The sequence below is a fragment of the Candoia aspera genome, chromosome 2 (genome assembly GCF_035149785.1).
Source record: "Candoia aspera isolate rCanAsp1 chromosome 2, rCanAsp1.hap2, whole genome shotgun sequence".
Taxonomy (NCBI): domain Eukaryota; kingdom Metazoa; phylum Chordata; class Lepidosauria; order Squamata; family Boidae; genus Candoia; species Candoia aspera.
In genome coordinates, this window is record NC_086154.1 from 179,737,600 (window position 1) to 179,761,525 (window position 23,926).

The following is a 23,926-nucleotide window of genomic DNA, read 5'->3' on the forward strand; positions in this document are numbered from 1 at the left end:
AGACTCTAAAAGAGCAAATTTGGGTTGGTGATTGAAGTAGAAGAAGCTGGGAGTCTGAATTGCAAGTATTGGTAGGGAGAAGTGAATTTTTGAATGCTCCCCCAGGTAGTACGAGATGCCTGTGTGTGCTGAGAAGATCTCTCTTGTGTACACTCCTGTATTACTCCATTTTTATAAAACCAGTCTTCCAAACTGTTCCTATTCTTTCAGTATGGAGGAGAGAAAGTGTTCAGTGTTTGGTAGAGTTGCCGAACCTCAGCGTAGGCAGGATTAATCTGCTTCTCAAAGAGTTTTGCAAAAAGAGGAGAACATGTAAGAGACTTCTTTCCTGATACTTCTCTGTTGCATGTCTCCAGTCCTGCCAGGGTCACCAAAATGCTAAGAATACTACATGGACATATCCATGGTCAACAGACATTGAACATAACTCAAAGAAGAAAAAATATAATTTTTTCTAAACTGGACTCAGAGGCTTGGCTGAGATTTGCTCTAGATATTCTGTAATAAATCCCAGTTAAGAGATTGCAGCTAGGTGGAAGTCATATACTTTCAAATTGTACTTGCAGTATTATTGAGTGTGAAAAGGTGAGGCTATGAATATGCACTTGGGTAATTCCCTCTGCATGAAATGTCCAGGTTGAGTCTGTGCCACATTAGCAATTTTTTGGACATGAAGCTTCAAGTTAAAAGGTGCTTGTAGAGTTAATTGTAGAAACTCTTCTCATTTTAACATGGTTGGATATTCCAGAGTTTTTTGCTTATTTCTTACAGGTACCTTTTACTGCTTTTGTCAATACCTGAAATTATCAGATGGCCTCTCATCAAAGGTAAATACCGTTCCAGATGGTGGGAAAGAAAATGGATGTCATCAAAATAGTTTTAGGCCAGATTGGGCAACTTTTGGGGCTGCAAGTGCATGGGGAATTTGGGAAGCATGCCATGGCCCCACAGACAAAATGACTGCCCCTGGAGATTGCCCTATTCATAGGCTGACCATACGTCCCGTTTTCAACAGGACAGTCCCATTTTTTTAACATTTCCAGACCATCCCATCATTTTAATATAAATGTCCATTTTGTCCCATTTTCTTAAAAACCTTACTTAAAAATTTGAAAGTTCCTGCAAACCTGTCAGAATGCAGTCTGACTTTGAGTGAAAGGAAGGGGAGCTCAGCAGAAAAGGTGGGGGAAAAGCCACAGAGCTCGACCCAGCGGGAAACCTAAAAAGAAAAAAACAGGATCAGCTGATAGGCGGTGATCAAAGGGCAAACTGATTGGCTCCTGCCTTGAAATGGCAGGAAGAACGTAAAAGCACAGCCAGAGGAGGAATGGCTTGTCGGGGACAACCATTCACTAGACTCTCCAGCCCAGCCTTGCCTCTCGCAAACAAAGGAATCCGAAGATTCCCAGCCTGAGAAATCCGGAGAAGTTCCTGCCTGCCAATCCAGCCTGTCACCCAGCCATGTCCTGTTTTTCCATCCCAATGTCCCGTTTTTAATCCCGTCCCATTTTGCCATCCCAATGTCCCGTTTTTGTCTCAAGGAAATATGGTCAGCCTACCTATTCACACAATGGATGCCCTTGCAGGCATAGCCACCTGTCACAAAAAAACCATTTACTAGAGATGAACTACCAGGATACTATTTTCCCAATGGGAACTTTGGGGCCCTAAAGCGTTCCTGCAAATAAATATGATGGTAGAGGCTGGTACTTCGCTTTAAGGATGCCAGTTTCCAATTTAAGAAAAAACTTTTTTAAATAGTCAGGTAGGACAGAGAACTGCTTATTACTGACTGTTTCTTGTTCTAGGCAAAAATCTACTTATTTGCTTGTTAGATTTCTAACCTGCCTTTCCACAGGAGCTCAAGGTGGTGTGAATAGTACTCACTAACAATATCCCTGTCCTTATAGTCCAGCAGCTAACTACCATACCACACTGGCTCTCAGTATGCCTACAGTGACCATACATCCTTTAACACAGAGTTTCTCAGCCTTGGAGACTTGAAGATGTGTGGACTTAAACTCCCATGGCTGGGTGGGGGATTCTGGGAGCTGAAGTCCACACATCTTCAAGCTGCCAAGGTTGAGAAACTCTGCTTTAACCTACAGGACAGTCAGGCCCTTGTTTCAGAAAGCCATCCTTTAGATTTATTTAATTTAATTATTTATTTTCTTGGTTTTGCTCTTGAATTTTCCTTTGTAAAGCAAAGTCATAAACATAAACTTTTTATTATTATTATTCTTATGAACCTCTTTCAGATTTGCTCTGTTTTAGGGATTGTCCTTTATTTTTTTCCAAGAAAATATGGTCACCATAGTTATGCTTGATATTTCAAGCAAATATTTAAAAAGAGGTGTCCACTGAGATTTGGGTCTGGGATATCACAGGTCTCTCTTCAAAGCGGGCAGATAATTTCCTAACTGTCAGGCTATAAAACCATGGCAGAAAAGTACCGTTCTGGAAGTAATGGGCGCTTATGGCACAAGGAAAGCTAGATTTTGGAGCAAGTAGACTGCCTGAATTTGTTTGATATTTTGAATATGCCCTGAAAGTAGTATGTTAATATTTCAGATTCATTAAAAAAAAAGAAACAGTATCTTGGACAGAGAATGTCTGAGCATGTGCAAAGTTTCTTTCCTAAAAAGGGAAAAAGGGTTTAAACCAGTGTTTCTCAACCTTAGCAACTTTAAGGCTGGCTGGGGAATCCTGGGAGTTGAAGTCCACACATCTTAAAGTTGCTAAGGTTGAGAAACACTGGGTTAAACCATGGATGTGAGAACAAAGATCCCCCAAACATCATTTTAAGGCAGTGTTTCCTAAATGGCCTGTGTTTGCTGCAGTCTTCTACCCCACTCCCCCCATCTCCAGCTGCTTTCCGAGGCAGCAGATCCAGAGGTGCTTTGCAGAACTTGGCACAGGCTGCAGGGCTAAGCAGCCACACAACCAAGAAATTGAGATTCAGGCCCAGACAGGCTGTCTTACCAAACAGACCCTGTAATATGGTGTGAGCTTTATCTAGAGTCCTGTTAGGAAGGGCAGTGTATTATAGGCCAGTCCAGGGTGCAATGCACATCACATTCACCTCCAGGACACTGTAACTGTTCACGCATACACAAAGAGCCTTTCCTCAGCAGCGATTTTCAGTGGAAACCAGCCCTTGCTGGGTAATAAAAGAAGAGGCTATCATAATGGATGTGCTGTTCATACTTGCTTTGCTTGGGTTTTGCAGCTGCCAGAAATGTTATATATGGAAAACAACAGGTGGGTTTGTGTATATACTGGACTGGGGACAAGACCAGGCCAGCATCCATCATGGGAGTGAAAGTTAAAACTTGGGTTTCTTTATTAATAAATAAAAGAATGCAAGACTGACTCCTCTATCTTTGCATCCTCCAATAACAATAGTCCTCATTTCATGACTGCAATCAGGACCGGCAACTGGGTCATTAAGTGAAGCGGTCACTAAGTGAAAAATCACATGACCACAACTGTGCTTACGATTTTACTTCAGCTTTCCTATGCTTTACAGTGTCAGAAGGATATAACCCCAGACAGCCGGGTGAGCCTAAACCGTGGGGAAGGTTTCAGGAACTCAGAGTCATGTGTTGAGATGGACAGATATAGAAATCAAATAAATCAGCAAACAAAAAACTCAACTCACAAGGAAGCCGGGTAAAAGGGCAAATCTTATTTCCCTTTTTCCCCACTCCCCACCCTTTGGAATGTTCACCACGGTGCTGGGATAATTAGCAAGAAGGGAATTAATGTTTGTATTTACTTTCATTGGACAGGAACAGAGTAAGCAAGCACACAGTGAGAAATACCAAAAGGAATGTAGTTGCTAGCCACTTTGGAGACAAACAAAAGCCTTTAGTGTGAAACTGATGAGGGTCTTGTCAGTTTCAGGCAGCAGCTGCCAGCAGGCTCTAATCAACTAATTAAGGTTACAGAGCTGAGCTTCTTAACTTGCCCTTAGCACTTTTGGGGGAGCAGCTCAGGAAGTGATAGCTTGTTTAAACAACCTCTCTGTTGGGTGGGGGAGAAAAAACGGGTTAGACACAGGGCAACGCGTACTAACTGACTGTAATGGCGAACATATGACAAAGAGAGATGCTGCAAAGGTAAATGCGGGCATTGGTTGCAAAGTTACTTTTTCATCACTGTCGTAACTGCGAACAGTCACTGTCTGAGGCAGTCACTAAATGAGGACTACCTGTAGTCAGAATGTTAAGATTTTAGTCTGCCGCATCATTCTGGCTGAGGAGGAATGGAATTGAACCTAAGTCAAGAAGTATATTTTTTCCTGAAATGGTCACGGATTAATTGTGGTTGGGGTCCACACATTATAAATTGTTTGGTTGTTTATATTAAAGTTGAAGCGTATCTGTTTGTTTTCCTCCAATAGGAACTTACAAAACTGTATGAAACTGAGTTGAAAGCACTCTGGTAAGGCAATTCCACCTCCCTCTCTAATATTTCTTAAAGAGAAGGACTTTACTCATTAATTAAATTTATTAGCCACCTCAATCTATCATGACTCTGGACAGTTTGGAAAATTCAACAGTAAAAACCAGAATGTGCATAAGCTAAAAAAAGGAGGAAGTCTGGAGAAACAAACCACATCCAATAAACCCAAACACCGCACAGAGGTCTGTCCTCCGTTCAAACCTAAGACATGGAGGAAAAGTCAGGGCTTAAGGGCATATTTAAATAAGGTCAGGATTGGAGCCGTACAAGTCTCGGGGGAGTGTTGTTTATTTAATTGCAGCATCCCCCCAGCCAGGCTTAAATGTGGGGGGGGGGCATCTAGGAGTTTTGGCCTCAGCCCTCATGCCCTCAAGGGCATTAGGGTTAAAACAATAGATTGACCAACCCCACCCTTGGCCTGAGTTGGTTCCTGTCCATTGCTGAAGACTTTGGAGGCAGTCTTAAGGCTGCCAATACATTGGAAGCCTTCTCTGGATAAGCACCCTAATACATTTGCTTCTGGTTAGAGACAACACTGCAAAATTCTTTCACTCCCTTGGGTAAAATATTTAAGCTGCAATCCTATGGGTATTTCCCTGGGAGCAAGTTCCACTGAATTCAGTGAGATTGGTTCCTGAGTACATATGTTTAGGATATTGGTGTCAGGCATGCTTAACATAAGCTTTTCTGACCCTAACATCCTTCAGATTCAGGAAAGATATCTTAATACTTAATTTCCAGGCCACAATCATTGGCTGATGCATTACAGGCCAAGGAATGGTCTGGGAAACAGTTTTTTACATTAGTCTCCTGCAAAGATCTGGGCAACACTAGATGGCAGCAACAGTTAAGTGGTCTGTATCCTTTTGCCGCTATCTAATGGGTCTCCAGAGTTTTGCAGCCAATATATGATACACCTGATGCCTGTTTTTACCCCCTTATTCCAAGGAAATCACAAACTTTTCTTGAAGAACAAATTCATGAAATTCAGAGCCTTAAACAAGAGATGGATCGCCTGCGTTCTGAGGTCAGCAGCATCAATGGAGGCATCCTACAGTCCGTAAAGCAAATCGTTGAGGAAAACGACATCCCAGGAGAGAACAAAGATGTAGGAAGCTGAAACTAATCTCAAAAATTCCCTGCTCTCTTTTCTTTCTGGATTATCATTCTCCTTTTTACATCTATTGCTACCATAGCCTGACAATTTTCTTTTCTCTTACAAAACTAAAGTTCTTATGCCCAGCTTCATGGGTACCAAACATGTTTTAAAATGCTTGAATGACATAGGCCAAACATTGACCCACATTGGGGGTCCCTTTCCTGCTGCAAAGGGTATGGTATAATTTCATACTGGGCATTAATTAACATCCCAGGACTAAATAGGCTTTCATGGTGTACAGTTAGCTCTTTTATGTGTTTAAATGTCTTCAGCAAGGACATTGTGCATCCTATATGATGGGTGTTATCTTGTCTGCTTGGTTAAGGAAGTGCCAGGTGTACAATAACAGGAGGCAAATAGTAGGACTACTGGATCTGGGCTGTAAAAGTGTGGACAACTCATTGATGGGGGTTTCCCACCACTTGTGACAGTGATACTCATAGTAAAGGATGTTCCAATTTATTTGAAGTCTTTATGGCCAAAACACAATAATTAGAGTTGTTGGGAGTTGGGCGGCATACAAACAAACAAACAAACAAATAAATATTATGTATAATATAATATAATATATATATAATGGGATTACCACTTAACAAAACCTCAGGGGAAAATTTGTAGATCTCAAACCTGCGGAGTGAGATGGCCTGGCTGGATGGATTGGTAGTCTTGAGAAATATTAAATCACTTTTCCTTTCCACCCATAGTTTCTTCTCTGCAGAAGTCCCAGCCTTCTTATCCAGAGATCACAGGCATTGCATGGAGATTTCTGCATTGCCATGGAGTTTTGTCTTTTGAGCATTGGCCCAAAAGTGCCTTTGGCTAAGGGTTTTCAAAATGAAATGCTATCCTTCAGTGATTTGAAGAGATCAGCTGAATCATTTCCTAGAGAAAGCAGGAAAGATATTTAAAACAGGGCTCTCAATCATGCCCCAGGGCTGGCTGCAGTGTGTGCTTCGTAACCATCACCTTTCCAAGTACTTAAATCCGATATGAAGACATCTGAATATTATCTAAAAGCCTGGTGACACACACTGTTTTAAACACCAGCAGCCCACTCTTCCTTAGCTAAAATTAAGATACAAAGGAAATATTATTAGATACCAGTTAACATTCCTTTTCAGCCTATTCACTCGGGCACATTTCATTCCTATCTTCACTCAGCAAACTTGAGGAACAAACCATTTTTTTCTTGAATTGGCAAATTTTGACTCTTTGGACATGATGCTTCATTGTTCATATTCTTCAGTCTGTTGCCAGCAGCTGGAACCAAGTCTGTGGCACCATTTATAATTCATGGTGTCAAATGTATGTCACTGATATTTGTAATAAACCATTCCTTTAGATTCGTCTGATGGATTTTTCCCCTCCTTCACAGCAAGCGCTTGACATGATCAATTTGGCTTTTAAGAAGATTTATGAAGATCACGTACAAATGGCTGACTGGGCTCAAAAGTCAATAGGTAATGCCAGATTGTTCTTATGTTTCACCTGAAGTTTTCTTCTTTCCTTCTCTGAAAGTCATTGAAATGCCTATTCTCACTTAGAAAGGAGATCAAATCAATCCTTATTATGGTCATAGACCAGCAACTCTTTCAACTGAAGTGCAAGTCCTGATCACTTAATGAATGCAGGTCTACAGTTTTTGTAACAGTAATGTGGATTGCTATCGGTTTTATCTGAGTGTTTGCTGTGGTTTTTACTTTGCAGTCCAGTCTGCAGCCCTGGTTCCTGGTGGTCTCCCATCCAGGTAGTAACCAGGTCCAATCCTGTTTCAGTTTTTAAGATCGGCCAGGGCTCGCTAGGTGCTACCATCTAGCTAGCATAGGTTTCCCTGAGGAAACATGTATGGGTTAGTGTTGGGTGGCCTCAAATGATAATCAGAGTGCTTATAAAGGAGGGAAAATGGCAAGTGAAAATTTGTGAGGGAGGGATATTGCTCCAGTTGTTGCTCATTTTTCCCTTATCCCACCCCCACAATCAGAAGCAACCAAGATGGGGGGTAAAAAATGTCCCTCAATAAAATCTAAGCAGGGAGCATGACCAGGCAAGGGTTAAGCACTCCACCTCTTATCTGCCACTTCCCCCTTATAAGTGCCTTCACTGGCATAGCACTCAGGTCACTTTAGTAAGCAGAAGGCGAGACGTGTGCATTGTGGAAAAACCACCCAGTTCTGCCTTCCATTATTCTCAATAGCCCAGCAGGGGTATTCATAGGGAAGGAGTCAAAAAAGACAACCATCAAAACCCCATTGCAATGCATGGAGAGAAGGGGTGAGGCTTTGATCACATGGTTGTGGCCCCATCTTGACTTTTTTGACCTCTGGCAGGCACCTGCTGCCCATTAAGTCTCCTGTAAACTTCAACAGCACCTCTTTACTTGAAAAATCAAGCTCTTAGAAGTCCCCTCATGTTTGGACCTCTCCCTCAACTTCTAACTTCTGGGAGGATGGAAAGACCGTCTTCTCCTGGCACTGAAAGCAGGGAATGTTGCTTTAAAAAGCTTCCAGCATTTGCTTACTTAATTCCACCACCACCACCACTTACCTAGAGTCCAGTTTCTTGCAGCCTTCTGCTATCCATTTTCTCTCTCCATCCAAAATTCTGGAAGTATCTGATTTCTCCTGACTGGATCCCAGCAGGTGGGTAGGTGGGGAATTAAAGGTTTCTGCTGCAGATGTCCAGAAGCTATGATCCAATGTAGCAACATTGGCACATCCTTAAATAAAGGGATCCACTAATTTGACAAGGATAAATTGTCTGTTTCAGTGTCTGAGAATAAGTAGTAGAACCAACTTCCTTAATTTCATGTTTGGCAGTGAACAAAAACCTATCTATATGGTATATACAGTCCACCTTCTCTTATGCTCTCAGAGAGATACAACTGTTACATTAGTTCATGCCCCTGTATATAGGTTTTGGTGGAGGTCCTGGAAAATCCAGCATGTCTCATTAGCGTGTGCATTAGCATGTAAATTGAGTTTGTCCCACAATGCAACTCTGAGGAAGCTGTTGCCACTCCCACTTCCTCTCTCTTTTCTTCCTCCTTCTTCCAACAAGTGAGCAGGCCTCATGGATGCTGCTTTCTTCATAAGGGCCATGTGCTCAGGCCTTGAAGAATTCTGCCCCTTTTCTTCCATGCAGCTCTTAGCAGCTGTAGGGCTAAGGGTGAATTATGTTTAGGAACAAAAGAAGAACAAAGATTTCATCTTTTCCACCAAACATGGATGTAACTGAACCAACAATAAAGTCAGTAAGATATTCTTTTTAACTTCTTAACCTACTCCGTCTAAGCATGTGATTCTTTATGCTTGGGAGGGCTAAGTGTGTAAGATCAATAACCTGTGTTTCTCTGACATGCTCATTAAAGCTATTTAAGATAATATTATTTTTCTGTGCACAGCTTCTCAGCTGTGTTAAGCTCTGCTCCATTAGGTGGTTCTAGCAGGCCACTAATGGCTTCAGGTTTTATCTGATTTCTGCTGGGCTCCAAGACCTGGATAGCTTCTAAAGTTGATGCACTGAAGAAAGCTGATGTACAACTGCCCAGGGTCTCTGGGAGCCAGGTGGCATATGGATAACAACAACAACTCCATGAGTTCAATTTCCAGTAGAACCCCACTGATAACATCTAGCTACTTATGTCCGAAATAGAACAAAATGAGTCACGTAGTGGTCAAAGAGGAATGCATTTATTCTTAATATGGATTTAGCCAACCAGTATGTACTTTATGGACCTATATGCAAATTGAACATATTTTTTGTGCCCATAAGCAAACATTTTCCAAAGGTTGCAATGCAGCTTATAACTCAAACAAACTGTACTCAGTAGTGTATATCTGGAAAGCATTTGGGGGAAATGTACTATATTAAGGGAAACTGCTGGCAAAAATGTGTGTGACAGGGAAAGGGACAAACATATACATTAAAAGAAATGTGCACAAATACACATGTGGAGCAGACTGATATGAGAATGGAATAGAACTGAATTGAAGATTGGAAAAAAATAAGAAAGTGACTTGAAATCATATTTGATAGATTTTCCTCTATCTGCAATGAACTCTCCAAAAGGTAAATTGATATTGGGGAATTATACATGAATGAATGTAATTTCGGCTAAGAAGTTTCTTTATATCTTACTCTGTACTAATTCTAGCCTTTTTAAAAATCTATCTACCATCTATCTTCATGGAGAAAATCGAAAATGACTTGAGGGCACATAATCACCCCTCTATCATCCATCCATCCATCTATCATCCATCCATCTATCTATCTCTAGGAGGCACCATCGATAAAGACAGGACATCTAAGAGTTATGCGTCTCAGGACATGGAAAATTGCTGGTTTAAATCATTCTTCATCTCTTCAGCCAATCCCCCTGATACTATTCTACAGGTGCAGTATTTCTATCATTGCTACTAAGAAATTAGTCCAATGGAATGGTACAATTACGCAACTAGAAGAAAATAGTAGTGTCCCTTGAATCCAGCTTGATTTCTTGTAACTACATGGACATACCCTTGTTGTTTTCTTGGCAACAATACCCAAGTGTTTGTCATTCTGGATTTTTTAAAGGAACTTCTCAGTCTAGCCTACAGTATAGCCCTGGGATTTCCCAGAGTTCTTGTATCCAAATACTGACAAAAGTCTGACCCTGTTTAAATTTTATGAGATCAATGCAAGTAAGCTCGGTGTGGCTTACTATGCTCATTGTGCACATATTTGTGTATACAGTAGCTATGAAAACTTTTTGTGTAATTCCTCAGGATTTATTTTGTCCGGATTTGAAAATATAACTGTTGCATTTCCTTGCATCACATGATAAGTGAGTTCACAAATCACAACGATGATGATTTTGTTTGGTTTAGTGCAGGGTGAGGGATGCACAAAACGCACCAATTCAAAAACAGAATATTCCAGAGAAGTGCAGAATGTTCCCTTTCTCCTCTGCCCCATGCCAAATCTCCTCCAGACTACGCTGTTTGGGGGGCATTCTGTGGTTTCTGAATGTAAATCTGGAATTGCTTGTGCTATTTTGTGTGTCTCTCTTTAAAAATGGTGGTATAGTGTGGATCCAGTTTAATTACAGTGATGAACTATAGCCCAGAAGCATCTCAAATTATTTTAGACTTCCTTGTTGGAGACATATAGATAATTGCATACTATTTTGTAGATGACGCTGCAGAATTCTAAATAGTTTGTGCTCTTTTGTGTTGCTGTCTTTAAAAATTAGCAATGAAAGGTAGAAGTGGGAACCCTACTATCTGATTTAGATAGTGGACTACTTTCCCCACATTACTGTTGCATGTTTCTATTCAAGATATAAGGATATAAGACTTACATGTTTGAGGACCTGGAAAGCTACTGGCTTGAATCATTGTCACTGGCTCTTTCAATCTTCTCCAAGAAAACAGGCATTCTAAAAGTTGTGGGGGTCCCTGCAAGATTAAAGCAAAACCTCTAGAGGTGACTTTTTGGCATTCTGAGCAATGTTTCTCAATCACGGCAACTTTAAGATGTGTGGGGAGGCTGGCTGGGGAATTCTGGGAGTTGAAGTCCATACATCTTGAAAGTTGCCAAGGTTGAGAAACACTGTTCTAGAGGGATTAAACTGAGGGGCAATTCTATTTCGGTTGTCGTTACTGTTTATCACCACAAAAATAAGCATATGCATTCAAAAGAAAAAAGGCATTTTGAAACATCCACCCAAACATTACATAATGAAATGATGCGTGGCTTCTCTAGACCATTTCTTCCGTAGGTGACTCAAATGGGATGAAGGAAACTGGGCAGTGTTGGTAAGCCTCAAACCTCATGCCTATCTGTTTCTCCTCACAGTATTTATGCCTTCTGGACATTGGGAGACAAAAGTACAACACTCTCCATTTCTATAGAATTCTTCATTATGAGGGTTCAGAATGGAAGAAAATGGTTCCCTGTGTTAGATGCCACTGAGTAGGCATTGACTCCTGGTGACAAATGCTTGCCATCTTGCCATCTCTAGTACTAATCTGTGGCTGTTCCAGGGATATTCCTGCAATCCCCTTAATCCCATCTGTCCCCTTTATCTGTTCTTTGCACCTTCTTCTACTTTCCTCAGCCTTGCATAATCATTTTTCCTAATCCCTCATCCATTCCCTTCATCTCTAGGGGGATGCAAATAAAAGCACTGGAGATCTTGGGCCTTCCCACCCCATTCTCCTCCTCCTTCATGAGATTAAAAAAGAGAGAGAGAGAGAATGCCTCATTCAGAAGGGAGGAATAGGGGAAGAATGACATTTTACTGGCTGCAATTATTGTAAGATTTACACTCATTGGGATATGATTCTGGGTTAAATACAGAAGACCATTTACCAAGAAATAGTTTACCTTGCTGGTGTGCCTGACCTCCTGATAAGCCAGAGACCTCCAGCTAAGAGGCCAGAAACAGTTTTGTCACACATTCACAATAAACTCGATCACACCCTTGGAAAAACTCCAGTAGTCATTGTACCCACTCATAAAAGCCAACCCGCAGGGCCTGAATTCAAACTGTATCTGTGGAACATTTTATTTATGTGAATTGCCTCCTGTTACCAGCCAGATGTTCAGCCTGGAAACTGCTGGGCATTCCAAGGGTCTGAGGGCCAAGTGGTAATTATCCTGCCTGAAAAAATCCAGCCCACAGCCGTGACAGTTCAGCACATCTCCAAAGCAATTGCTCCTTCGAACAGAGTCACAAGCGCCTTAAAGGATTTTTCGGTTTATGTGAGTACTGCTTTGACCTATCTTTGCTTATACAGACCTCACCTCTAAGATGCATTAAAGGAGCTCTAATTTAGGAAGCAGTAGGGCTACTAAGCCCTTGATACACTGTAGATCTGACATGGAGCCAGTATGGTATAGGGGTTAAGGTGGTGGATTAAAAACCAGGGGTCCAAGTTCTAGTCCTCCCTTGCACACAGAAGCCAGCTGGGTGACTTTGGGCCAGTCATTCTGTCTCAGCCCAACTCATCTCACAAAGTTCTTGGGGAAAATAGGAGGTGGGAGCATTATGTTCATGCCTTAAGTTGTAACAAATAAAAGTGGGATACAAATCTAATAAAATATTAATTAATTAATTCCAGATATGCAATATATTGTTTCCTCTGACAATCACCTGGTGAAGGGATTAGCACATGACACACTGCCAGCTTTTCCAGGGTTTGGACTGGTAACCTATCAGTAGAGGCTGGACAAGCCAGTAATAGAGGCCAGATAGCAGCCTATTGTAGATACTTTAATTTAGATGTATCAATTAAATAAATGTAATTGAACTAATGGGCTAAATGGGTTTTATTACTCTGGGCAGGGACAATGCCATTTTGCCTACTCCAACGCCATTTTGCCTACTGCATGGGATACTTCCAGTGGTTGACTGTCATGGCTGCTGTCTGCCTGCACTGCAATCCCTGTACAGCACAGTGATTTGGAATATATGGGAGGAGGGTGAAATGGACAAGACTTCTGTCTGTTTATCTTCCAGCTTTTCCTGAGAATATCAATTTCCAGATCAGTACACCAGAATTGCTAAAAATCAGAAGCGTGGCTTTCTAACATAAACCCTAACATAGGCATCATAACATCATATTAAAAACAAAGATCTTGAAAGCCCCCTCAAAAGCCAGGTGGAAAAATATATTCATCGCACCACTCTATGTAGCTTTCTGCCCCTCCCCATGTAAAGTATTTCCCCATCAGCATTAAAAGATTGCCTGCCCCAGACAAGACTCAAGGTGTAATTGTTTTACTTCTGCATTGACCTGGCTGTCTTGACCAAGAATCATTCCTAGGTTGTACTTCAAGGCCACTGATACAGCATTCTACTCTTTGTTTGAAACCTCTGTGAGCAGTCACTGATTCCCTCCCTTCAATTCTAGGGGCTAAATGATGAAACAAAAGAGGAGATTCCACTGGGAACATTCATGTATGATATTGAGAAAGAAGGCATTCAGACATTCCAACTGCAGGTAAACTAGAAATGAGAGTGGTGGGGTAGCAAAGTGAAGAGGCTTTGTTGGGCTGAGCTGTTCAGAGGGAACTTCTCTTTGAGTGTAAGAGCAAGTTCTGCCCTATCTCCTGAAAATCAGACCACTTTTATTTCAATATTTTAAGGAATGGATTAGCCTGGAGCTGGAAAACTTATGCCTCTCCTGAGGGAATGTAACTTAGATAATCTGTGGCAGTTCACCATACTAATGGGAGCTGATGGGAGTCCAAAAACTACTTCCTTTCTGATGGACAGCAATCCCAAAGCAGTTATAACAGTGTGTGGGAAACAGGCCTGCAGAAATATAGGCTTTGCACCCTTCTGTCAAATTGCTAGAGTCATTCAGGATGACGACTGCAGCTTTATTGCTTTTTATTATGTTTTCTTTTTCCTCATCTACATTTCAGAATGAACAAAAAAAGGAGTTCCAGTATATCAAATTCAAGGTGCAGAGCAACTGGGGAAATCCAGAGTTCACCTGCATTTATCGAGTCAGGGTGCATGGAAAGATGGTCAATATGAACTTTTGGATCAAGGCAGGAGGTGAAATCTTGCAAGATGAATAAAGGAAAACAGGAATATGAACACTTATACTGAGCAAGGTGTAAAGAACACACAGAACTTGTTCTACCTTTTCCCAGGGGAGGATGGGGAGGGAAATCTGAGGAAATACCAATTATGCCAGGTTATTTAAAATCTGACTAACAGGATTTGTTCACACACATTCAGTTGAAAGTTCAGTTAGATCAACACAAAGGCATGGAGTTGAAAAACCAATCTTAGTTGCGTGAATACTTTTGATCTGTCCAATCTCTCAGAAAGAGAAAGACATACACAGATGACTGGAGGTGATCTTCCAATAAATTTTTCTGTTCAGATTATAGTGTATAGAGGCAAATGCACTGGGGGTGGGGGTGGAGAGAGAGACTTCTCAAATATGACCTTGAAATATATTCTGAGATTTACCAGCTGCAGATTAATTCTAGAATGCTTCTCCTCTTTTTGATGGCTTGATGGAAGTAAGATTACTGCTTTCAGATGTTTTACTGTTTATCTGATCGGTGTTGTCCCCCAAGTGGACATAACCAGCAGCACAATCCTAGTGTACCACTTACAAGTAAAGCCCTAATGAACTCAACCGTGCAGCCCACATATGCTGCTTAGAGTCTGGCTGTGAAGGAGGAGAAATTGTGATTTTCTTTCCTCAGCAGTTCACTGTTTCTCTGTGTTTGGAGAAAAACTGTTCTGTGCAGATAAACTGAATGATCTGATCACAGAAGAGGAGATGTCATTTCATCCTAGGCAGATCATTGTTTTCTCAGAGTGTGACATTCCTTGTCATACAGCATGTGCTCTCTAAAAGTTGCCCTTCTCCTCTGTTTCTCTGTGACACAACAAATGTCTCTCCATCTCTCCAAACAGAGGAGAGTTCCAGAGGAGTAGTTTCTTTGGAAAGCTTAATGGCATTTAAAAATATTTGTGTTAATTTACATCTCTATAAGTTGACCTTGAACATAAATAGACACAGAATTGTAACACCTCAAAGAGACAGCCAAAATCCATTGTTTCTGTATCATACAGCAACACTTAGCAATTAAATGTCTCACTTACAAAGGCCAAACTCAAGTTTCTATCCTTCCTTAGACTCTATCTGAAATTTCTTTCTTTCCCTCCCTCCATTTCTTTCAGATACCATATCCTCAATCAGGAGAATGACATGTGCTTCTCCTAAAATTGTTCTCATTCTCATGTATCATTTATCTTTAATTTCCCCAACAAAGGAGATATATGAAAACTTTGCCAGAGTAAAGAAGGGAACTTTTACAGTTCATTTAGGTCTTTTAGCATTCTCCTTTCCAAATGTTCCATCTTGTAACAACATTCATGATCACAACTAACTGATCCTCTGAATAGTTTTCACAGTGCCTGGGTTCTTCAGAAGCTATTGATAGCAGCCCCAGAACAAGCTAGCAACTGCAGTTGTATCCAGTCGCTATCACGCTGGCTTTGTCGTATCTCCAAGCCATGATTTATACAACTTATCCTGCTGTTTGCTGCTGCAAAACACAGCTAGCCACAAAACACAGAAGCTAGCAGAGATTCAAGATAGATTTAAATTGTCAGAACTAAGGTTTAATTGGCTAAGAATATTATTCGCCCTTTTATTTATGTATTTGTATTTCAAACAAAATCTCCACCTTCCTGATGCCTTTAGTATCTCATTGCACAATATGGGGGGGCCAGTGGGGGGGGCAACCTTTCGATGGATGGAGGCGACACATAATATTTTGGGGAGGGTGAATGCCACAGTAGGTAAGATGATACTGCAGAGTACACAGTACTATTGTTCATATGGGTGAGGCTTTGTGTGTGTGTGTGTGTGTGTGTGTGTGTATTTATTTATTTATTTATTCATTCATTCATTCATTCATTCATTCATTCATTCATTCATTCATTCATTCATTCTGAGGTGGGTCCACACTTTTTATTAGGCAAACCCTCAGAAACACAATTGTGTTGCACAGCAAGTATCCTTCCTGCTGTTCCTTGGGCTGAAAATGAAGAAGGGGAAGGAAACAGCATCCAGTTATCCAGCGAGAGGACACTCCAGTAGTGCTCACCCCCCAACGCACTGTTATTTTCTGTGTTTGCTTTCATGGTGAAGGGAAAAAAACCTTGGTAACAGCATGGAGGAGCTCCAAAGACACACCTCCAATCACACTAAAATAATGAAATGCGGTTGCCCCATGATCCAGATGGCTCCCACCCTGATGGCGTCCCAGAAGACCTTGAAAACCTGGCTATTTTTCCAGGTTTTGGGGTAGACTAGATTGGTTGATTGTCTGGATTGCCATTTTGTGATTGTTTTGTAATTTTTTGGATTAGTTTTTATTGTATTCTTATTTACTTGTTATTTTTTTTTACTTTGTGAGCTGCCCACAGTTGGTTGGAGCTGGGTAGCATCAGAACTGAATAATAAGCAAGTAAGTAAATATATGCCTATAACAAGCCACAATGGTGCCAATATGGCACCTGCTAATGATATCATTATGCAAATGATGCAATGATGCAATTGTGTTAGGACATCTCAGTAGGGTCATTTGCATGATGATGTCATGTTGTGTTCTAGTCCTGCCTTTGGCATAAAAGCCAGCTGGGTGACCTTGGGCCAGTCACTCTCTAAGCCCAACTCACCTTACAGGGTTATTGTTGTGGGGAAAATAGGAGGAGGAAGGAGTATGAGGTATGCCCGCTGCCTTGAGTTATTTATAAAAATAATAAAGGTGGGATTAAAAAAAATCTTTAAAAATCATTGTTTGTCCCTCCTGCCCTCCCAGGTGCCCAAGAGAGCCAGTTTGGTGTAGTGGTTAAGGCACCAGGCCAGAAACCAGGAGTCCGTGAGTTCTAGTCCCGCCTTAGGCATGAAAGCCGGCTGGGTGACCTTGGGCCGGTCACTCTCTCTCAGCCCAACTCACCTCACAGGGTTGTTGTTGTGGGCAAAACAGGAGGAAGGAGTACTAGGTCTGTTCACTGCCTTATTTATAAAAATAATAAAGGCAGGATAAAAATAAATAAAATTTTAAAATTTTAAAAAATGAATGTGGATTTGGTGGCAACCTACTATGTTACCTTGTGTTTGGAGGACAAGAAGCCAAAAGGTAGAACAAGAAAGGAATTCTTGCCAAGAGAAAGGCCAGCCCCACGTCTCCAGAGGAAGTGCTAAAAATGTGGATTTCCTCTGAAGCAGCCAATGAAAGGCTTTCTCTCAAAGTTGATTGATTCCATTTATATGGCCCTCCAAGAGGTAGTGGGAACTCAGAGGTATAGCATGTCCCCTGTGTGTCGAAGAGACCAACTATTTTAGGACCTTCACTACAATTTCTGTTCTACCAATTTTCAACCATTGTGGTTGGAAGTGGCTCCAGGAACCATCCTGAAAACTGGAATGTGTTCCTGGAGCCTCAGATTACCCACATTTGCAGTAAATTTGCAGATGCACCCAAGTGTGGTGACTACATAAAAGGCCAAAACCCTTTTCCAGTTTAATTCCTGGTGACACCACAATCATGCAAGTTTCTTGGCAACAGAAGAAAGGGTTTGCTATTGCCTTTGTAATGTTTTACAATTTTCTTGGCTAGTTAATATCTGGGCATGTAATAGTCTTACTAGCATTCAGGCAGATAAATTGCACAAATAAATAGCCTGCAGCCCTGAGATTTCCCATACAAATGCAAGCTATCCCTGGTACTGCTTAATTTAGGCAATGTAGGCTAAGCGCTGTCCCCTGTGGAGGTATAGTGACAATAGGTAGCACCTCTTTGGGGCCCCGTTTGTTACAGTTGCATTCTGGATCAATTCTTACACGGAACAAGCCCCGTGGTACTCAGCAGGGTTGACTCGACATGCTGCAGATCGGACAGATCAGGCATCCTGATGATATTATAAGAAATATTAATTGCATTTTTATATATATATAAATTATGATTATATAATTATAATTATATATAAATATATTTAATATATTTAATATAAATATATAAGTTTATATTTATATTGAATCACTCCTTCGCATATGAAAGAGGCATTCAAGCTATTGCTTGGGAGAAAAGGGGGGGAAACGGCATTCGCTTTAAAACTAAGAAGAGGGTTCAACGCGCCTCGAAGGTCGCCGTACTCCAGACCCTGGAAATCATGAGAAAGAACGTAGAGATAGGAATAGCTATAGGCAAGCGATAAAACCGGAAGCAGCTTCCATTTCGTATTGTGGCTGACTTCGTCTTCAGTCCTATCTCTATGGGTGCGAACGCAACTCGGAAGTGACGTCCTCCCCTCCCTCCCAGGATTGTCCTTCCGCGGTAAGGTCGCGCAGGCGTAGGGACGTCTGGGTGTCAGGAGTGACCTGGACGAGCGTCTGCGAAGATGTCGCGGGGCTCAGGGCTACAGCCCAGAGATGTCCCCGAGGAGGTGATCGGATACACTCCGGAGGAGAAGCTTCGGCGCCAGCAGCTGCGCGAGCTCCGGCGCCGCTGGCTCAAAGACCAGGAGCTGAGTCCCCGGGAACCGGTCCTTCCCCCGCGGAAGGTCGGGTGGGTGGAAGGGTTCTGGGAGCGCTTTCTTCAGCCCGAGAGGTTCTGGAAGAGACAGGTGAAGTTCGAGGCGAAGGCGGGGTGACTTCGGCCAGGCTAGCCTGGGAGCTGCCTTCTGGGCACGGGGCAGAGTGGTGATGGGGGTTGTAGTCCAGCACCTGGCCCGGGCATCGGCTCCGAGGAGGGTGCTCCGAAGCAAAGCAAGGAGCCATCTCATTCTGGTGGGATGTAGTTTTGATCGGTTAAGGTTGCAACCCCCTGCACGTTCTTGGGATTAAAGGTAGAAAGCCCCTGTTTGCCTAGGTGTGAGTCGCAACAAGCACTACCTAGCAGACGTATAAGATTGTGTTGTTTGATACTCACACTGACCCACATCCTGGACATCTTGCTTAAGGATGCGTCTGTAATAATTATTAGTGCCTTTTTATGATAGCAGTATGGAATATATAGGTCATTTGGCCCCACAGCTCTCCAAGAAAGCTAACTTTTTTTAAGTTTGAAAAGTGTGCTGAGGTAACTGTAATGATATCTAAGCTTGCCCATAATAAAATATGTAAATTTCCTTAGCAATTCAAATCTTCCTTGGCTTTGTTTATTTACCTTTATTGATTGGGTTGGATTTGGATAGTACCCAATTCCAGATGGATTCTGGGCAGCTCACGATGCAAACAAGATAGAATAAAAATACAATAAAATAGAAAAAAATAGAGATTAAAGAATAAAGTACAAAGGGAAATCACAGCCATTAACTTCATATTCTATAATCTCCAGTGCTATTCTTTGCAAAGAAAAAGATGCTTAACCTGATTATTTAGGACCACAGTAGGGCTGAAATAACAACCAAGGATCTTTAATGCATATGTGATGTATATGTTTGGAGTAACTCTATTGAAACCCAGGAATACCTGAGAAACTAATTTACAACTGCCATAGAAACTCTTAGATTTGTTGAAATGGTAGAATGTGTTTAAAAAGCACAGCTGCTCCACAAAGGAAGTGAAGCCTGGGTGATGTGTTTCTGTAATATAACTGGAATTTCCTACATTTGGAGAACAAAACAAACTGTTTTTCATAAATTTCTTTCTGATGAAGGAACTTTGTTACTATCCAAGAGTGCTTAATTTGGAGATAAAGTAAATTTATATAAAGGCTCTGAGATAACCTAATGCTTTAAGGCACCTTTATTTCTCAGCATGGTGGGAAGTGCTTGGAAGCTTTTCTTCCATTTTTTGTGAACTTTCCTGTCAGCATCCAACAAATTGATTTTTGATAACTTATTTGTTTGAAATGAATTGGTTTTATAGATTAAAGCTGGCTTGTTGCAACCAGTTATGCATAAAACTATAGTTTAGTGCAGGATAAAATAAACATGTAAGCACAAATTTCTGTTATCCTTGAGGCTGTTCCAGAAAGCAAAGGAGATTTATTATTACCACATTGTACCATAGTTTGCTGTGACATACAAAGAACTCAAGATATTAAGCATAATTTTTGAGTTTCAAAAAATCCAATAAAGTTGTATTTATATAAATATATCAAGTTGTGGAGAACTAATTTTAAAAATTATTTTTTAGGTATTCAATATCTACAAGGCTGGAAAATTTACTTTAGTTCACGTTTTTGTTCCTCTCTGGCTTGCCCATTATATTGTCAAATATCATATCAAGGTATGTATATATGTATTTATGTTTGTATGTTATACATCTTTTTGGTGATATAATTCCAATAACATACTCTTTTTCCTGTGTTAGGAAGCTAGACTTAAGAAATGTTAAGGTTTCACTTTTCTCCTCTGTATTAAGTGCTGGGATGTGCCTTCTTTTTTAGCTTCTGAGACACAACAGAGTTCTTTCTTTTTTTTAATAAAAGCTTTATTAAATTTAGAACAAAGACAAAAACTACAAAAAAGCAAAAAAAAAACACTACAAAAAGAAAAAGCGAAAAAACAGAAAAAGAAAAAAGATTTTTTTGAGAGAAATTATAAGATGACATCCAACTTTCAACAACAAGAATATACAGCAGTTTCCATAATTAGTCCCTTACTGTAAATTTAACCAATATCATATTATTTCTATAAATCATCCCATAGGCATTATAAAAATCAGTAAAAGCAATTGCTTCTTCCCCTTATATATAAAGAAAAATAAACAGATATATAAACCTCTGAATCAATCCCCCCCATAGAAAACCAATTAAGAAATGTTTCATTCCTACCACTATTCTATATATTTCTGGCCACTATATTAACCATCAAATTATAAAAACATTTTTTAAACACATTGAAACTATCTACTTTTATGCTTACTACTACTATAACAGTCTTGCCTCTATTAAACCTTAAAGAAATCAAACAAACTTTGAATCATTACAAAAAAAATAGAATCATACAGCCTTGAAATCAATCCACATACTTAATTTAATTTCTTATCCTGCCTCAAAATAAATCAGAACATTTATTTGTCTCCATATTATACACAGGACATTTTTTATAAATAAATCAAAGAATCCAAGTGCTCACCTTAAAAAATCAGCAGAAAGTTTCCCACATAACAGAATTATCTCATTCCCAAAACAAACTCTGAGACAGACAAACCAGTCCTTAACTTGCAAGTCAAATTGTAATTCTTTCATGAGCAGCATATAATCATCAGCTGTTATTTCTTCACCTTCAAGATTCTCAAGAAAAATGCCTCCTTCTTGATAAATCTCTTCCTCTCCTTTCAGAAAATCCCCAACCAATTGATACATTTCCCACATGTGTATCCTGGACATCTTGCAAAATAGCTTGAGTAGTTTCATGTAGCATTTGTTTGAAATCAGCACGGAGCTCAGCACAGAGTTGGAAGTGACCTAAGAGGTCATCAAATCCAACCCCCTGCACGCTGCAGCATTTACTACATCATCCCCGATAGATGATGTGCAGGACTGAACACTATACTCCAGGTGAGGCCTGACTAAGGCAGAGTAGAGTGGGATAATTACTTTCTTTGATCAGGACTCTGATGCTCCTCGAGATACTGTTGGCCTTTTTTTGCAGCTGCATTAGACTGTTGGGACATGTTGAGCTTGTGATCCACTAGTATGCCCAAGTCCTCCTTACATGTGCTGTTCTTGAGCAAGATTTTCACCATCCTGTATGTGTTTCTTTCATTTTTCTTACCTAGACGCATTACATTTCTTCCTGTTAGATTTCATTCTGTGTGTTTCTACCTACTGTTCTAGCCTAAGTCTTTTTGATTCTCCCCCCCCCCGAGTATTAGCCATTTTGGGTAACGTATCCTAGCTTTATATCAGCTGCAAATTGTCCATTGTTCCCTCAATAATTGTGAACAATTTGGGTCCTGAGGCCACAAAGCTGCCCCAAGCCATGCTAATCCCACCATCATATTTCATGGTTGGGGTGAAGCTCTTTTGTTGGAATGCAGTATTTCCTCCCCCCCCCCCCAAATACAGTGTTTTTCGTTAATACCTAGCAGTTCTGCTTTCCCCTCATCTGTCCACAAGACATTGTTCCAATAGCCTGCTAGATCATCCATGTGGCCTTTGGCAGACTTGAGACAGGCGGAGGGTGCTGGGGTAGGGAGTCTGCTTTTTGGAGAGTAGTGGTTTCCTCCAGTGCACAGCATTCTTACTCAGAATTTTCCTTATAGTAGATTTATGAACATTGACATCAGACAAAGCAAGAGTGGCCAGCAGATCCCTGGGGTTCTCTGTGATCTACCAGAGCATTGTACATTTTGCTCTTGGGCTGAATTTCTGTTGGATAACCACTCCTGGGAAGAATGACAGTGTGTCCTTCAGAGTAGACCTAATTAGGAAACTGATTCCACAGAAAGATTAGAGCTATTCTTTATTGAGATAGGCTAGAATAACAGAACCTTGCAAGCCTGATTGTGCTTTTCTTCCCCTCCCTCTTACAGTATATCCCAGTGAATCAGGGAGGAGCCTGCCCAAGTCTCTTCTGAATACTATCTTGTTTCCTAGGACTTAAGGAATCTTTCAGCCCCCTTTCCTTTTATAATGGTTCTTGCCTATTTTCTTCAAGGTCATCTTCCCAATTCTCTACACAGGGGCATTGCACTTTCCTCATCATACGCTATTTGTCTGACCATAGATGGATGGAGGCCAAATTCAGTGGTTTTTTAGCCCTTTCCAGCTCATGAACGTTAACACACACACACAAACACAGTGAATGTTGGCTTAATGTGTTATATAACCATATACTGTTTTATATGTGGTTTGTTTGTGCCCCCTTTTAATCAAATTATATTTGTTGACAGGACTAAGGTTCTAAAATGTAGTTGCTTGTTGGATTTGGTCCCAGCTCTGCAGCAAAATGCAAAATTTTAAATGAAAAAAAAATCCAACAAAACACTTTGCATCAACAATGTATGGATGTTGCTGCAGTGATCTGTGCTGGCTTAGGTCTTCCTTTGAAACCTGTGAAATAGAACTTTAGCGTGATGAACTTCAACACTGCAAGCATCACTTTGCCTGTAGGCAAGGCCTTCAGCTATCTTCCAGCTCTCTTTCTGTCCAGTCTGTTCTTTTACCAGCACCACTACTACCCCCCTGATACCACCATTTAACTGTACTGGTAATATGTTTATTAAGCAGTTGTGTAATTTGGGAAATATTTTGGTTCTTTTGCTATTAATAAACCATTTTATTCACTCATGTGCTATCATGCACAAACAAGAAACTGATAACAGTATTTTCCAGAAGCACAATAAAAATGAGTTCTTCCTGTTCATGAAAGTCGCCATGTTCTGGTTTATTTGGCTTCAGAGGGTTTTGCTGAGAACCCAATGAGATCAAGTGTGCTAAAATGATTCCATACTACAAGGAATTGAAAAGATACCAAGATGGGAAAGTCTATCTGATAAATTCCAAACAACTTCCAAAATGATCACTTTCTTCAGAATCATTCTGCTCTTTTCATTTACAGCCTATTCCCTATGGTATTGTTCAAAGAAAACCTGCAATATTTCCAGTAAGTTGTCTTCATTTCTATTCCTAACATCTATTTGTGTAAAAAAATAATAATAAAGCAATCTATGATTGTAGATAAGGAAAACCTAGGCTTATTTTTTATTTTATTTCAGTTAATTTTTGCCTTCAAGTCAGTCTTGACTCCTGGCGACTGCCTGGACTAGTCCCTGCAGTTTTCTTGGCAAGGATTTTCAGAAGTGGTTTGCCCTTGCCTCC

General features: G+C 40.7%; 1 protein-coding gene and 1 long non-coding RNA gene across 3 annotated transcripts in view; one reads left to right on the plus strand and one right to left on the minus strand.

The window, feature by feature from the left end:
- Nucleotides 1-23,926, minus strand: part of LOC134492532 (uncharacterized) — a 349,089-nt gene that overhangs the window by 307,404 nt on the left and 17,759 nt on the right. The gene's annotated exons all lie outside the window — the stretch shown is intronic.
- Nucleotides 1-23,926, plus strand: part of LOC134491314 (uncharacterized) — a 125,928-nt gene that overhangs the window by 101,326 nt on the left and 676 nt on the right. Inside the window, exons 7-16 of one of the 2 annotated variants that reach the window (XM_063294986.1) lie at nt 772-827; nt 4,406-4,446; nt 5,416-5,575; nt 7,002-7,086; nt 9,903-10,018; nt 12,203-12,370; nt 13,522-13,611; nt 14,039-14,174; nt 20,293-20,385; nt 23,667-23,711. In XM_063294986.1, the coding sequence (XP_063151056.1) occupies nt 772-827; nt 4,406-4,446; nt 5,416-5,575; nt 7,002-7,086; nt 9,903-10,018; nt 12,203-12,370; nt 13,522-13,611; nt 14,039-14,174; nt 20,293-20,385; nt 23,667-23,711 (990 nt within the window). The remainder of the gene's footprint in view (nt 1-771; nt 828-4,405; nt 4,447-5,415; nt 5,576-7,001; nt 7,087-9,902; nt 10,019-12,202; nt 12,371-13,521; nt 13,612-14,038; nt 14,175-20,292; nt 20,386-23,666; nt 23,712-23,926) is intronic. The other variant, XM_063294987.1, reaches the window with a different exon arrangement.